The 17,049-nt window shown below is 40.3% G+C and overlaps 2 protein-coding genes across 14 annotated transcripts in view; one reads left to right on the top strand and one right to left on the bottom strand.

The window, feature by feature from the left end:
- LOC129333108 (tRNA selenocysteine 1-associated protein 1-like) lies at positions 1-14,225 on the bottom strand. 11 transcript variants are annotated; one of them, XM_054984512.1, is made up of 10 exons: positions 14,110-14,225; positions 11,765-11,939; positions 10,046-10,108; positions 8,839-8,960; positions 7,389-7,427; positions 6,826-7,002; positions 5,421-5,540; positions 1,552-1,942; positions 971-1,013; positions 1-396 (listed from the first exon to the last, which is right to left on the bottom strand). In XM_054984512.1, the coding sequence occupies exons 3-10, from the start codon at positions 10,055-10,057 to the stop codon at positions 260-262; spliced, it is 1,041 nt and encodes a 346-aa protein (XP_054840487.1). In that variant the 5' UTR covers positions 10,058-10,108; positions 11,765-11,939; positions 14,110-14,225; the 3' UTR covers positions 1-259. The 11 variants fall into 11 exon arrangements, with proteins under 11 accessions (XP_054840487.1, XP_054840485.1, XP_054840491.1 ...); XM_054984510.1 differs by having other exon boundaries at positions 8,839-8,963; XM_054984516.1 differs by lacking the exon at positions 8,839-8,960 and adding an exon at positions 9,056-9,132.
- Positions 13,830-17,049, top strand: part of PAK1IP1 (PAK1 interacting protein 1) — a 16,881-nt gene continuing 13,661 nt past the window's right edge. For all 3 annotated transcript variants that reach the window (XM_054984502.1, XM_054984503.1, XM_054984504.1), the window contains exons 1-2: positions 13,830-14,043; positions 16,323-16,485. In XM_054984502.1, coding sequence (XP_054840477.1) covers positions 13,981-14,043; positions 16,323-16,485 — 226 coding nt within the window. In that variant the 5' untranslated portion in view covers positions 13,830-13,980. The remainder of the gene's footprint in view (positions 14,044-16,322; positions 16,486-17,049) is intronic.

Consider the following 17,049-nt stretch of genomic DNA (forward strand, 5'->3'; position numbering starts at 1 on the left):
TTACATGTTTGCAGAAACAAAGTTTTATTATTTACATAGACAAGTCTATTTTTAGACTTTGTAACTCTTTACATTTCTAGAATATTTACATGATTTCAAGATACTGAGTGATGAACAAAAATTACAAAGGCCATCAAAGCATAGCAAAAAAAAATCCATCACTGTGCTTTAAAACTTAGATTCTAAAGTAATGTCAAAGAAATGTTAATTTAGCACCTTCGTCTTAACGGTCATGCTATGGTGTTAACGTAAGACACTTTTAGAAAGCAGTAGGTATCTCAGATGTGACTGTATCCAGGGGTTGCCAATGACAGCTCATCAGTGTGTCAAAGAGTTCTTCACTTCTCACCATAAATTCTCTGTTCATTCTGTGAACATCTACATGAAGCTGTGGATCTGTTCAAACAACAAAAAGTGAGTAAGCAAATACCTGTTAAGAAAGCTGCTATATGGAGGAAAGCTGAAAGGCTGAGTATTGTAGTTTTCAACAAATGGAAAACATTAAATATTGCATAACAAAAACACTTGCCAAGATATTTTTTTTAAAGAAGTACCTATAGGCCTCTCACCACACACTATCACCAACTACCTACCTCTTAAGACTGCAATCCAAAAGAGACAATATCTGATTAGGAGAGCTAAGGATATCGTTTTTGGGCTGTGTGGCCATTTTTATACTAACTTGTAGATTAATGGAAAGATTATGCAGCAAGAACAGGAAGTGGGACAGCTAAGTAGTATTTTAATATTAAAGAATGCTGTTTGTATACTATGCTCTTCTGGAATCCTATGCTATATGCCTTCATCTTAATACACCTACCTTTGTTACTCTTCGTATAATACTGGCTTGGCTATCCTAAAGTAACACTTCAAAAGCATTTGTACAGACTACTACCTTTTCAAGAGGGGCCCCAAATGCAACAACATAAGCAAATTCCACAAAAGTACTATTAATATTAAAAAAAATTACCTTCTGTTATTAAATCATCATTCATAACCATAGCAGAAGCCTCCTGAAAAAAGCACAAAATATGTTATTTCTCTTTTTTAAATCCTTCTACTTTTAAAAAGAAAAGTCTAGATCCCTGGGCTCTTCTCTCTTTTAAGTGAATTGTTACAAAACTTCTGATTTAACTTAACTAAAATTGAGTTACATTTTGAATGTGTTATTGTAAGAATAAAATATCCAAAGAAGCCAATGTTTAGAAACACGACTACTAAAAAAATCATCTGCAATCAGTTAAATAATTGCATGAACTTCAAAGTAGTAACAAAATTATTTCACTGTAATTCTATACACGCTTGCTTGGGACTAAGCCCCAGCTGTTGCTTCCTGCAAACCTGCAGAGGATCAGGCTGGAGACCCTACACTATGATAATGATTTGGAATTAGGGCACTCAGATACAGTTTCTTCCTGTCCGTTCAGTGCCTCCCTTTAAAACATCAGCAGAGGCTTTAAACATCAAAAACCAGTGAACAATCATGTTTAAGATTTACATTCTCCTTATTTAAGTCCTGAAAACACCCCTTGATTTTAAGTTTGTGAGTACCTGAAATACAGCTGGATTCATAGACTGTTGTCCCATATTTCCAGTCTGTTGCATCCTCTCATAAGAGGCATAACTGTAATTGTAGTCACCATAATCGGCGTACTCTCCATATTCGGGATAATCACCATAATCGGCATAGTCGCCATAGCGGTCACCAAAACGGGGACCAAAGCGCTCAGCATAACGTTCAGGAAAACGGTCATTAAACTGCTCAGGGTAGCGGTCTGGAAAACGATCACCAAAACGGCTGCCTCGATCGAATCGTTCAAAGCGTTCATAGCGATCAAAGCGTTCATTTCTATCATAATTATACTGGCGATAGTAGTTCTGATAGTCTTGGTAATAGTCATTATAGCTATAGGGCTGGTACCGCTGAAATTCTGCTTTTAATCTGAAGCACATGACAAAAAAATCAAGTTAGTATTTCTCAAAAACAGGACATAAGACCATAAAAATACTAAGCAAGGTGTTAACTTCAGACTAAGGGTCCAGAATTCTCAAAAAACAAGGGCTGGTAATCACTGTGTTTTCCCTAAAATGGGAAACATTCCCCAAATCAATGGGATTTAAACTGATTTAAAAGTGGATCTGCAAGCTCTCATTTAACTTAGACCCTCACTCTCTGCCTGAGTTCCTGGCACATGTACAGGACTTGTTGAAGAAGCAGGTGGTCTCAAAGTTCACTGACTGAGCTTTAAAAAAAAATGCAGGAACAAAAGACTCATGGTGCTTCTGCTTTCTCCAAAGCGCACACACTGTACATGACAGAACTAATCACAGGGTTCTCTATTCATGGCAGAAAACATGAGGTGAAGAAGTAGCACACCACATTCCTCTTTTCCTGTGTAGAAACAATTGGTGCTGAGTTGTGGCCATTTGGATTAAGTTATAAGCTAAGACTTGAGAGTTCCGAATTCCTGTACTCCCTCAATTAGGAATAGACATGGGCACGAACCACAAAAAAACCGAACCAAGCGGTTCATCGTTCGTGGCATTTTCACAAACCAGGAACCACAAACTCCCACGAACTGGGGCAAGTTCACAAACCAGTTCATGGTTCGTTGGGTTTAAAAGCCCCTTTCCAGCCACTCAGCAGCAGCAGACATTTAATCCCACGGATCAGCTGCTTGTCGGGAGATCTCCAACAAGCAGCTGATCATTTAAACGGGCTGTTTAAATGGCCACTCCCAGCAGCGGGGAAATGGCCATTTAAACTGCAGGTGAGGCTTGGCTGGCTGGGAACTCGCAGCCAGCCAAGCCCCGCTGTTTAAATGATCAACTGCTTGTTGGGGATCTCCCAGACAAGCAGCTGATCCACGTATTTAGATGCCCCTTTCCCTGCTGCTTTGCAGCGGCAGAGAAAGGGGTATTGCTGTTTTAAAACGAACCAAATGAACCAGTAGACCAGTTCGTGGAAACGAGCTTCCACAAACCATGAACCGAGCTGGTTCGTGGGGTTTTTTTGGTTCATATTCAGGTTCGTGCCCATCTCTAATTAGGAACTTACTAGGTATCCTCGAACTAGTTAGTCTCTCTCAACCTAACCAACCTCAAGAGGTTGCTATGGGGATCAAATGGTAGAGAGGAGAATCATATATGATTCTTTAGGGAGGGCTAGATAAAAATTTGACAGGTTCAGATGTACAAATCTAAACAGACTGAATCAACATAGACAGGAGGATAAATAAAAGTCACCTTCCTAAAAAGGAAGATACAGAAAAATAAACTACATAGGTAGGTCTATTGATAAACAGAAATTGCAAGCTTTTGTTATTGCTTTAAAGGCACAGGTCTTTAAAGACATAAATGGGGACTTCATTTATGTACGCCATTTGTCACATTCTCAAAAATATATTCAAATGACTGAACCAAATGCCTTTGCTTAATTGATCAGAGACAGACTACAAATTTAAGTGAGCCCATAGAAATGTGTTTTTTCCTGTTCTATGTAGGAATGTGGGAGATTACAGTATTTATTTTTTGTTAACTTTAGTAAGACTATGAATAGGAAGAAAAAAAAAACAAGTGGATAACCTTATTCACGAAACACCAAAAGGAAGGAGAGTCATTTTTTCAGAAGTACAAAACTTGCTTCTTAGGTAGATTATGTTACTAATCAGACAATACCACTGGGAAAGGGGAAAATTTAGATACAAAACATGGACAAATAGATGTATGTTTTACCCAGAATGCTATTTTTGTTTTAGACAATACCAGTATTGACATATGATGAACCATTTAAACAATGACAGAGATATATCAAGATTTGTGAAGCAAGGGAAGTAACCACATGTTAAAATATTACAAGATGTAAGAGAAAGAGGTGGTTTAGGGCTATCTGATTTGAAAGCATATTTTGCTGCCTGTTGTTTGGTATGGCTTAAAGAATGGGTGCTGTTGAGAAATAAAAGGCTATTAGAATTATGACAATTTAAGGTTTGGATGGCATACCTATTTATTGTATGACAAAGTTAAAGTTAATGTGGATTTTAAAAATCATTATATTAGGCATACCATTCTGAGTATGAAACAAATACAAATGTAGGCTGTGTCTGAAAACATCTTTGTGGATCTCAACAGAGGAAGCCTTTTTAAGACAGGAAAGGATAACCAAACACGTGGTTTACATACTGTGACTTATTTGATTTTTTACAAGGAGAATGTGAAATGAAATCAAGAGATTTGATTGCACATGGATACAGTTTTCAATCGTTCATTGACACACAATTATTAGAAAGGTTTAAAGCTGATAAAAGGCTGTACGGATTTGATCAATCTATGACAATATCTGAAACAGAATTATGTATGAATGATGAATATGTTATTGCTAAAATGTATAAATTTTTGTTGAAATTGGAAGAAAGAGGAACAGGTTACGGAACGGGCAAAAAACGTTGGGATATAATATACAAATTGAACAATGAGAAAATATGTAGTTGAAGGATCTTACATTAAGTTCTAGTTTGAAAGAGAAATTTTATAAAATGATGCATCGTTGGTATGTCACCAGATAAATTAATTAAAATGTATAAATTATTTCAACAGATGTTGGAAATAAGAAAGCATGAGGGGACATTTATCATTTATGGTGGATGTGTAACAAAATCAAAAGGTTTTGAATACAAAAGCATTCATTTATTCAGAAAATTTTAAAGATGAATATACAAATGAAACCAGAGGGGGTTTTATGCTGGGACTAATGGACAAACAGAAATTACTCATGAAACTTTATTTTTGTATATGACAACAGCTGCAAGGCTGTTATATGCTCAAAAATGGAAAACTTCGACATTTCTTACAACATAGGAATGGTTGGTGAAGATGATAAGAGCTTGCAGAGATGGCCAAACTTACTTCTTTGATTAGGGAAAAGACATTATCTAAATTCATGGCTACTTGGAAACCCCTTCTAGACTTTTTGGGCAAAATGGAAAAAAATGAACTGATGATTTATGCTTTTGAAAATTAAGAGGTAAAAAAGAAAAGTACAGGGGAAAGATGTTGTTTATGGTAAAATTAAGAATGAATGTGCACTATGTAATCCATATGTTTCTGTCACAGGGAAAACATTTCCTTATAACTGTTTTATCCAATTTTCTATTTTTTAGTTTAGTTTTTATGCTGTTTAAAAATATTAATAAAATCTATGAATGCACAAAACATGGATAGAGATAAGAATATTTGAAAATCATACAATTGTAAGTATGAGGCTTTTCTGCTATACCAACAAAAAACAAAGTGAGGAAATTCAAGTACCATCACCCTTTGGTATTAAAAGTGGCAATATGACAAGTCTAAAACTAATCTGATATAAACAACAAGATCTTAAGACATCAGTTAATATTTATGGGCAGTTTGTCATTTATTACCTTTTAGAAATTCCTAAAGTCAACCGGATTCGTCTTCCACCTAGACCAGGTGCATTCTGACAATCTTGCAAGGCTCTCATCATATCACCTTCATCAGAGAATCTCACAAAGCCATAACCCCTAGACCATTGGCACACACACACACACACACACACACACAGGGTTTGGTTAAAATCAGCAAACATTTTAATTTGCCATCAAGTTTAGCATGCTAGCAGATCACGTTTATCATTTGTTTCCCTTGCCATTTTAGCAAACATCTAACAAGTGAAAGGACCTGGAGCTTATACTCAGATTTACTCATCAAATCCTATCCCAGCATGAGCTTTACACATATTAATCCTCACAATTTTCAGATTTTCCACAGTGGATTTAATTGCCTACTGAAACCAGAACAAACCAAATAGGGTGGCAATACATGACACACTAAACGTTCATCACTGTCATGTTGGTAAACTCTAAAGTTGCCTGTTCAAATGTTTGCTAATCAAGGGAATTAATTTCCATCCATTAAAGAGTAAGTGCTCTAACATACTAAAACTTTATGATTTGTATTTTACTCCTTATATTTAGTATTGGTTAACACACTTTCTGCATTGAATTCAATTTGTCCACTGCAGGTTCTTTAATGACTGCTACCAAAAACAGATCAAGAATCTTTTCAATAATGTGAGTACAACTCTATACTACCAAGCATTTTTTTCTGAAGTCACACTGAGGCCTGCAAAAGTACAGTGCAATCCTAATGTGACCAATACCATGTCCCTAACTTGACAGCACTTCACAAACACAACCAACAGTATTTAAACATTTATCATTGTGTTTTACAATGGCTCCTTGAAACAATGGACATGCATGCATCTACCTGTTGACACACTTAGGACCAGGTCAGTAAGCGACTTCTAAAAAAAATCAGTATTTTATTAGAGCTCCCAAAAACTCAAGGGGGCTTCTATATGAAGTTATAATTAGTTCCAAAGTATCCATTATATGATTTCCCTCACAAACCTCAAGTTTTAGGTTTTAATTGGTTCAAGAGATTGAATGCAATCTCATCTCTGTTTTCTCCTCCCATTCCACAACTCATTGAAATCCTCGTCAAGCAGCCACGTTAGGACTAAGGGATTTCCTGCAGGGTTCATTTTGTTCCTTGAGGTCTCTCCCTTACACTCCTTCATATCTGCTAAGGGCTTATGTGGTCCTGCTGTATCTTCATCCATTGAGTCACCAGGCTTGTAGCCAAGACAAGAGTGAACACTGCTAGTTCAGTTACCTTCAGTCACCCTTGGTAAGGGAAGGCTTAAACCATTTGTTTCTGGATATAAAGAAGTTTACTAGGACAGGCATAGAGAACCACAGTTGCATCCAATTCTAACTACTAACATTTTGAATTTGCAATGATTACCTGGAATATCCTAGCAGATCTGTGGCCACTTTACAGTCTACGCAAGATGGATATCTTTTGAAAAAGTAGTCATAGAGCAAAAAATCATCCACTTCAGGAGTTATCTCTCCTACAAATATTGCAAATTCTGGCCTGGAAAATTCTGCCCTAACAAATTCTTGTCTAGGAAATTCTGGCCTAGAAGAGAGAGGGGGAAAAAAACACACATCAGTCTTGCTGCAACATAACCCTCAGGGCCCTGTATCCACTAGGTTACCTTCCACAGTGAACCACTCAAATACCTACCTAGGATTGATCCAGCCAATACTTGTTTGTCCTTGTCCATGGTGCATTCACTGGCACCATGCACAGAAGAAAACAGTGTCTCTGATCATGTTTGAGCAACAATCCACAAAACACTTGTTCTGAAAATCTACTTTGGACCAAACTACATGAGGGATGCTGCCTCAGCATGAGCTATTGTTACCACCCAAGCCATAAGTGCTATTTAATTTGCTTAGTCCTATGGAAGTCAATTGAACAAAGTTAATCTAAATATAAATTTAAGAGATCTGCAAACTCACTTTGCCATCTGTGCCTCCTCTGTGATTCCTGACAGCAATCTTCAAAGCAAAGAAACAATGCTCAAACATTTTTTCTGTACTACATCTGTCACCAATCCCCAGCTTCATTCACTACCAAAAATCAGGGCCACCATATATGTAACTTGACGGGGAGGGGGAGAACCCATATTAGAACAGAAGCTTTACCCCAAATCAGCTAACAGTTACAGCTTTTTTATTTCCTATGTTAGCATGCAATCTGATAATTTGAAAGAATCTAATTTAGAAGCATCTTTTGTGTGATGCAATCTGCTTACCCTAGCTCTCAGCACATGGCAATGTGAGCTATGAGTGCACAGGACTGAAACATTCTAGACCCAATTATTTCTACTGTATGACTTTGTTGCACCCAGCCCTAAAATCCATCTCTATTCCCCCAGTTTATTTATTTACTGAAACAGAAGCAAGGAATAGAAGATGGAACTTAATAGGTCTCAATAAACCAACATATCCGATTTAAGAAGCAACCGTCCAAAATATTATGTTCGTTGCTTCAAGCAAGGGCATAGTTTTTTCTTTGAAAGCAGCTCATAACCAGTAACTTTTACTATCAGTAAATGTTAAAGAAAATACCCTAACATGAACAATTTCAGTACATACATTCTGTATTATAATAGTTAAAAGCTTACTGTAATCATTAACCTGATGAATAATTAAGAATAGAGACAAATTAAAACATTTCACCAATTTTTAAAAGCGAATTTTCCTCTAAACACAAAGCAATTGCTTTTTACTCTATGGCAGTATTAAAAAACAAACTGATTTGGGGAACTGAGGGTGCATGGAAATATAGTGTGTGACTACTGAAGGAAACCTAATACCAATCTCAACTGTGTAAGCTACTACAAATGGTTTCTATTGCTGAAGTATGTTTTTTCACTTCCTAGACACTGGCATGGCTGTTGTGTTTTCAGCGTGTGTCCTCCAAGGTGAAGTAGATATAACACTGTACATGGGAAAACATTAAACATCTTAAAGATTAAGAGTTCAAAGGACAAAGCGCATATTGACACAGAGGAAGGCATAATCAGAAAACCTTCTGGGAAGCAGTGACCAACCCAAGAGGATAGAATGCTCTTGTATGTTCTGGATGTCTACCATCAGATGCATCATTCTTCATGCTGAATACAGTATTCTTCCAACAGTCCAGGAGCCATTGTCTATTGAAGCCTCTTGCCTGATTATTTTAGATCACATTCGTATCAAATGAGCCTCTGAAATTTACTAACTATATTTAGCAGCTCTGTTAAGTAGACTTCTATCTTAAATTTCTACTCATTCTACTTTACAAAAGGATTTTTCAGAGTAACCCAATGTGTTGGTTTTGATTAACTTGTCGCTATTTGATTTAGAGATTATTATATGGACAAGAGCCAGCTTTTTTCTTGTCAGTTTTTCAAGGTTTCTTCACCTGCTTGGAATACTAGAAAAATCTGGTCTTCCTGCTCTTGCTTTACTCTTTTTCTTCCGTTTTTTGTGGGGGGATCTCCACCACAGAGGCAGGCTTTCTTTTTTGGCCTTTCCCACTGTATCCTGCTAGAATGAAAAACAGTTATACAGTATTTCATCACAATTAAATGCCTCCCTCCCTCTCCCGATCACCACCTCGGTGATTTCCCCATATTCACCTTTCCCTTGACAGAAGCCTGGGGTCCCATCTCTCCCTCCGCCTCCCATGAGGGAAAGCAGCCTCTGGGGAAAATGCCTGGCAAAAATAACAGAGCCAAAGGATTGTATGAAAAGCCATATTCCCCTGACTTGGTCAAGCTGGCTAAAGGAGTGACTGCTTTTCACGCCAACATTTTGACTCCCTCGGTTTCCTTAATTTAAAAAAAAAATTAACCATTAGAGGCTGACCAAGCATGTAGTTTAAGAGTTGCTTTACAAAAGGACCTTGCTTAAGCGTTCTGAGATTTGCTCAGAGACACTGTAGAGCAAAGAGGCCCTATAAATGAGAGGCAGAGCCAGAACACAAATTTTACCTACAAGAGGCTTTGGCCTCCTCCTTGCAAGGAGCCCTTCTTCTCCAAGAAGGTTTTCCACACTACAAGATGTGAGATTACTCCAGGTCAACTATCAGGGGCAGGACAGAGCCATGGAGAACTCTCCTCCAGTTTTCATGACAGCAACATGCAACAAAAAAAGTTGCATTTTAAAAAAGAAAGAAGCCAGCAGAGGCTGTTGTATGGCAAGGAAAAGGAGAGTAGGGGGCAGTAGCCAAGGTAACACAGATAATATCCCTCACCTTAGGGATACAGAAACAACATTATAATTACTTACATGGATAGTGGCATTTCACTTCTAGTGCACGAGTGTAGCATCCTAAATAGTGAGTGTTATAGGAAAGTCCCACCACAAGAACTTAACTCTTAAACAGCACAGAAAGCAATGCTTCATGACCCCCACCCCACATCCCAGCCCCTAGCTGCTTAATTTAAGATTTCCACAGCAGGGGAAAGGCGGCTTGTCAGAAATGTATCTGAAGAAAGCATAGGGCAACCCTCACCCCACACATACACAGTTTTAAGCTTGACATCTGCCAACAGCTCTGGGCATGGTTATGCCTTTTCCTCACAGGAGTTAAAGACAGTGGGCTCATTCTCACCAAATGATCTTACCTGGCTAGCCATTGTTAAAAGCTTTCTTCACAGGAAACACCAGCAGCTTTCCTTTCTGGTGCTCTTTTTTAAAAGAGAAGAAAGTAAACTTTTATGAAAGACAGATATATCTACACGTTAATTCCAATATTGTAAGTTTAATCTATATGCTCAGCTTTTTAAAAGACTCCAGAAATCTTGTGCAAAAGTTTCACTTAAATACAATTGGCAAGAGTCTGCCTTTCAGTTCATTGTTTACTGTATTTATACTCCATCTTTCTCCCCAACGGTGACCCAAACCAGCTTACATAATTTTTCTCCTTGCCTCCAATTCATCCTCACAACAACCCTGTGGGTCATGTTAACCTGAGTGTGTGAGTGGCCCAAGGTCACTCAGTGAGCTTCCACGGTGCTATAGGGATCTGAACCTGAGTGTCCCAGATCCTAGCGCAAGACTCTCAACCACTGCATCCTGCCAGATCTTATTATGTCATTCTTTGTCAGTATCACATGATTCCTCAGAATGGCCCAACGTTTTCTCCCATTACCAAGATTAGCCAGTTTTCAGTACTGCACCAGGATTTTTTTGTGGCAACGTCGTCATGCCACTTGTCCCAGATTTTTTGGTGATGGGACATTTTGTCTGATTTGGTAGATTAACTAAGGTATATAACAACAACAACAACATTCGATTTATATACCGCAGGACAACTTAATGCCCACTCAGAGCGGTTTACAAAGTACGCCATTATTATCCCCACAACAAAACACCCTGTGAGGTGGGTGGGGCTGAGAGAGCTCCAGAGAACTGTGACTAGCCCAAAGTCACCCAGGTGGCTTCAAGTGGAGGAGTGGGAAATCAAACCCGGCTCTCCAGATTAAAATTAATAACAAGTCTACATAATAGCTGTCACTTTCTGATGCCTCATCCCTAGTAAGTTACTCACATGTATGAAGGAAAAAGGCACTTCTACTGCCAGAATGGCAATTCCCTTGGCATTAGCTGGCATGGCAGATGTGACTCCCCCACTCCCATTTTCCTTTATAGGCAAAGTCTGTCATGACTGTTTATGGCAGGGCTTCTACTGTACATCAACCTTGCCAGCATTTCAGTATTATTCTAGCTCATCTTACATAACAAGCCATATATCATCTACATAAACAGTAGAGACTACAGTAAAAGCTGTTATGAAGTGGTTGAAAAGGGAGAGAAAAAGGATTCTGCTAAGCCATTTCTCATCTGGCAAGGTATCTACTCTGATAACTTGGTTTCTTCAATTTAGACAACTGTCAAGAAACAATGGCTGATAAACTATCATGAAATAAAGTTGCTCCATAACAAAACCAACAACTATGTTTTATTTAATCTTTAAAAAACTATTGTAATTTTGAAGTTTTCTACCAGTGTAGCAAACCTTCACCACCAAATACAAAAAGCCTGGTGGAGTTTCAGATGGAACACAACTGCTATACCAAAATCTGTTATATTACCACACCAATGTGGTAAAACAAGCTGTACCACCATGCCAGAGAAAGTTACAATGACTAAACATGGTGGTTTTCTTTCTTCAGTACAGACAGCCAAACATATTAGCTCTGATAAAATATATTTTAGTAGAGGTACTACACTGCTCCATTTTCAAAATACTGCCAGACACATAATAATCTTTTTAAAAAAAGACTTGTTGCAGAGCTACATCTTCAGATTGAATTTCAATTTCTGCTGTTTATGCAACTTACCAGTCACAATGTACTACAAAAACTGCCGAATTAAGAGAAATGAGGCTGCAGAAGACGATGAGTACCAGAACAAAATGTGATCCAATATATCTCTGGCTACAGTTACTATAACTATTTGCACAGGAGTATTTTTGGTGCTTTTCCCTCCACGGTCATTCAGCAACCTATGTTTTCACTGCAATACAAATAAACAAAATACAAATCAGAGTCATACAAATCATCATTTATAACAATACGGCTTATATTAACTGGGGGAGAGGAGAGCTTTGCTATTTGGTTACTGCTAATAAGTATTTGAATATTGTAACATTAGCCACTCAGTAAACTAAGCACCTCCTTTTATACTGTATTTAAATTGTTGGCCTACTACAAAGACTAAGGGCAAGTAACCATCTGTTCCCAGAATTCCTGGAATTCTTTATAGCAGAAAGAGGCAGAAAATTACAGACCATTATGTCCAATCTGTGGTGGACCACCTAGCACCTTCCAATTGCTGGGGTTCTTGCAAAAAAAAAATCAATAAACAGACCCTGGTCTGATGCATCAAAGCACTACTTGTAGTCTTATTAAGAGTGCAGTAAGAGATGACCTATGCCTTTAGAGTACAAAACACATTAACAAACAAGAGGTGCTCTCATAAAAAAGCAGACCACAGCAGTATGAAATCCCCCACAAACCCAGAAATGTGATGGCTTGGGAAAAACCCACACATCCTTCTCTTTCTGGACCTTCATATCTCTACCCATTGCTGACATATAATAATCCTTGTAATCTGAGCTGAGGGAACATCGGTTACTCTAGCATTAATGGAGCTAAACAGGTAGATGGGAGGCTACTAAAAGCTGGTCTGAACTTTCAAGCAGATACTACTACTATGTTGTTTCCAGTACTGCTACCCGAGATTCATTGACTGGAGATATCAGGAATTGTGCCTAGATTCTGTACACGCAAAACATCTGTTGTACTACTTAGCAATGGTTCTTCCTTCTCAGAGGTAGTGGAATCATTTTAAATTAATTAACCTCATGCAAGTAGAATGTACTTTACAATCAGATTTCTTTATATCTTTTTTTTTAAAAATCTGGATGGGAAAAAGGCAAGCCCCCTCCTTTTCCAAGCCTTTCATTTTTTATACTTAAAACTACACACATATGCCAATTTTTACAAGAATTCTTCAATGTCTCTAACATTCAATTTTCACATTATTTGCCTTAATTTTTATCCTGTCACCTTTGATTTCCCCCTCAACATCAGGTTCACCTTAGCAGCTTCGACATATTCACAGGTTCTCTTTTTCAAAAACTGAGACTTGCTTCAAAATAGCTATACTTCAGAATGCAATTCTACCGCATCTATGACGAAACCATTAGGAAACAATGGGCCCTACAGTGCGCGCAGACAAATACTAAGCAACTCGGCTGATCCCTAGTAAAATCCAAAAACAAAGCTCAGTAATCCCTTTATTACGACAAACCAAAAATACCACCGAGCAGCGTGCAAGAAGTTGTGGTTGGCTGGTCATCATAATGGGATTACACGTCTTTTCGTTCTTGGGTTTTACTACAGCTGGGTTTTCCTCTCGTCTTTCTTTTTTAGAAATCGCGGCCATTAACAACCCCATTGTAGGCACGCCCGCGACTAAACCCGAGATCGTGCAGGATTGCAGCCATGAGGCGTTAAGGAAAGGGGAGGATCCAGAGCGCGCCAAGGCCTCCCCGGAGGGGGGGGGGGAGGTACGGGGAATCTGCGAGGAGGCGAACCGACGGACACCCCCCTCCCCCGTCCATTGGTGGGGAGGGGGGCCGGCGAAAGCCGTTTTCCTTACCGGCCGCTGCTAAATCCGCCGTCACCAACGTCTCCTGCCCTCACGAGCGTCGCCATACGGGGCCTTTCGGATCTCGCAACGCTCCCTTCCCCCCCTTCTCCTCGAAGGGACTTCCGTCTAAGGCCGCCCTAGAGATTGCCTGTTTGGTGTACGTCAGAACTGGTTTGCCTCCCTGCAACTCGACACGTCGAACTTCGGAGAAGGGGACGAGAATGCGAGACCGGATTCACCCATTCGGATCCTGATCAAGACACAGCCGCGGTGAGCAACGAACGCTCCCGACTCAGGCGGCAAAGTAGACACCCTCCTTCACTAAGCGGAGGGAGGTGGAAAAAGGAGGGAGGGAACGAAGGACCCCTACAGGATCAAGGCGCCGCCTCGAGGCCGAACTATGGAGCTGATAGGGGGCTGCTACGAACAGATTCTATTCGGGTTCGCCGTACGGCCGGCTGAGGTAATTTATAATACTGGGGGAAGGACGAAGTTACCAAAGCGGAGATCATGATTAAGACGAACTTACCACGCGGCGCTAGCAACTCTCGGCTCCTTCCGCAGACAGGCAAGCGGGCGCGCGCGCTAGCAACGTGCGTGAGAGCGAGACAAACAGGCGACTAGTCCGAGGGCGTCTGGTCGAACGCCTTTTCCCCAGAAGCCTCTGCGGCACCCTCTCGCGCGCAGCCCCGCCCTGTGGGCTCTCTGCGCGGTTGCTGAGGGGCGGGAGCGGCGTACAGCCCGAGGCCTCGCGCTACTCAACCAGGCGGGAAGCGGGGGTGGAGTGGACCGCACCACTGCTGACTGCGGGGTGTGTGTGTGTGTGTGAATTGTGGAGTTTTTTTTTTTAATTCGCGCAAGTAGAAAACTAGCATGTAAGGAAGAAACGGTTCTGTCCCTGTCATCCTTTTCCTGATGTGCTAGTTTTCTACCTGCTGGGGTTGTCTTAATATTTTCACAACTGCTGTCCTCGTATGTGCTTTCAATGGCACTGTCTATTCTACTGCTTCGGAATTGAAAAACTCATGCGATTCTAGTTACACCAGCCTCCAGATGGGACCTGGAGATCTCTTGAAATTAAAACGGCTCTCAGTCGACAGAGATCAGTTTCTCTGGAAGAATGGCGTGGTGGAGGCTGTGGCGTTATACCCCACTGAGCTCCCTCCCGAAACCCTTTCCAACCTCCACCCCCTTTACACACTCCCCAAATCCCTAGAACTTGCCCAGCGTTGAGCAAGATTCCAAGTCCAGTAGTACCTTAAGAGACCAACTAGGACTCAAATGTTACTCTTCTACTGCAGACCGACACAGTTACCCCACCTAAATCAACCCAGAGTTGGCAGCCTCTTAGGTTGTGTGAGTATCCCAGGCCCAAGTGGGATGCAGAGGCAGCAACCCAGATAAATAGGTGATCAGACTTGCTTAGCATCAGCTACTTGCATTTGCTAGTCCAGCTTTTCAAGCCTTTCTGTTACTACTGCCCAACCTTTATTTAGCCCCAGAACTGATAAGTAAATCAGAGAAGTAAATCATAAATAAGTAAATCATTCCTTTTTAATAAGGAATTTGTGGGAAATGGATCCATCAAATACGAGTTGCAGGAACTGTGTGGAGCCTCTGTGTTCAAAGGCACTGTACTTTTGAACATCAGGTACTGGGGACATGTCACAAGAAGGTGTTGCCTCTGTGTACCTGCTTGTACAGAAACAGAATAGTGTTGTGATAAGACAGTAGCATGTTTGCTACAAAAAACACAAGACGCAAAATAGGGGCAGAATTCTTGGGCCAAGTTTTGTTGCCTTAAGAGCAAGCTACAATTCTGAGCATGAATATCTGAGAGTAAGCTTCTTTGGCCTCAGTGAGATGTATTCTGTGTCATCTTGAAGTTGCCTTTTTAGGTATGTGTTTGATTATTCGTGTGCCTCTTATTTGGGAGCAGGTACTTGTATCAGAACTGAAGAAGTATAGAGTAAATGACTTATCGGGAAATCCCCAGTTTGAATTTTGTCTCAAACATGAACTGGGTGAACTTAGGCAAGCCATTCTTCCTTTAAGCCCCAGGATGCCATCTGCAAAACACGGGTAATTATAACCATACAGATCTTTTGAAAGGATTATAACCACATAAGGTTAAGTGAAGGTCTTGAAACACTCAAAAGAACTATGTAGTTCTATTACATTGCTTATTCGATGTCTCATCCAGTTGATCGCATTGACTTACTATCACTGGTGATTCAAGAGGCTTAAAACTTCTGGAGAGTAAGGAGAAAAGGCTCTATGTCCCATCCTCCCAAGAGCAGGAAAAGGAGATGAGAAGACAGAGCTGCTGCATTTCCTCTACCTCACTTTGGCCTGGCTCCTTCCTGGGGCTTGGGTGGCTCCTAGCACCATAGGGGTGCAGGGTGGGAGGGCAGGATTTAAAGAGGAGATTGCCATAAAGTCCTCCCTCTAAAACAGCCAGGAGAATTGATGCCAGTCGTCGGGAGATCAGATTGTCAGACCGCACTAGGAGCGGGCAACCATAGTCTGAACCATAGCCTGCAGTGTTGCCAGGTCTGGTTTGCTCCTGGCCTGTGTGGAAGATTGTAGGCAAAGTCTACCCTGTTGCTTCCTGCTCCTGAAGCCTGGTTGAAGCTGAGCCCCAGGCCAGCAGCGCCTATGCAATGTAACAGGCAAATCCCTACAAATATTTTTGTGATGGAGCCACCAGAAAAGTTTGTTTGCTTTTTTGTTTATTTTCAGAACTGGGCAGTTGTTCCTGATTTCACCCACCATGCCCACAGTGCTTCATTGTCAGCAGTTGCTGTGAATGACAGATACGTCGTCACTGGCAGCAGGGATGAAACCATGCAGATCTATGACCTGAAGAAGAGGGTAGAACATGGGGCATTGCTTCAACACAATGGTGAGGAATTTATTCTTCCTGAATTAGCTGCATGTGGTGGGAATGAACTGGGTATCAATGTTGGCCCCCAGTAGGAGGTCACCGGATAGAAAAGACTTGCCCTGATCCCAAGGCTCATTGTGTATGTTGAACCACCAGTGTGCGCATGACGCACCTCTAGCTTTTTCATTCATTTCAATGGAGAAGAAAACAATACTTTCCCAGATCAGCTGCATAATGTTGTATTACTTTGCTACTAGGTTCAAATGTTACCATATTTTATAATCTGCTTACTGATTGACTGAAAAGGTTTTTTTTTATCTTGAGTCCCAGTGAGAACAGTAGACTACAGATGAAAATAATAACTTCCATTAAAGAGAATGCTGGTGCCAGCTCAGACTGGATCACTTGTATGCACACAATGTAACTCTGAATTTTATTTATTTTATATATAATATTAATTCTTCGCCTTTCTCACTGAGACTCAACACTCATTACACAGTGTAGGTCAATAGAATCAACAGATTGGGACATTTGTTAAACAATGCAATATGATTTGGATTGCAGAAATCTTAAACAGCTGAA

This window comes from Eublepharis macularius, chromosome 7 (genome assembly GCF_028583425.1).
Source record: "Eublepharis macularius isolate TG4126 chromosome 7, MPM_Emac_v1.0, whole genome shotgun sequence".
Classification (NCBI taxonomy): Eukaryota; Metazoa; Chordata; class Lepidosauria; order Squamata; family Eublepharidae; genus Eublepharis; species Eublepharis macularius.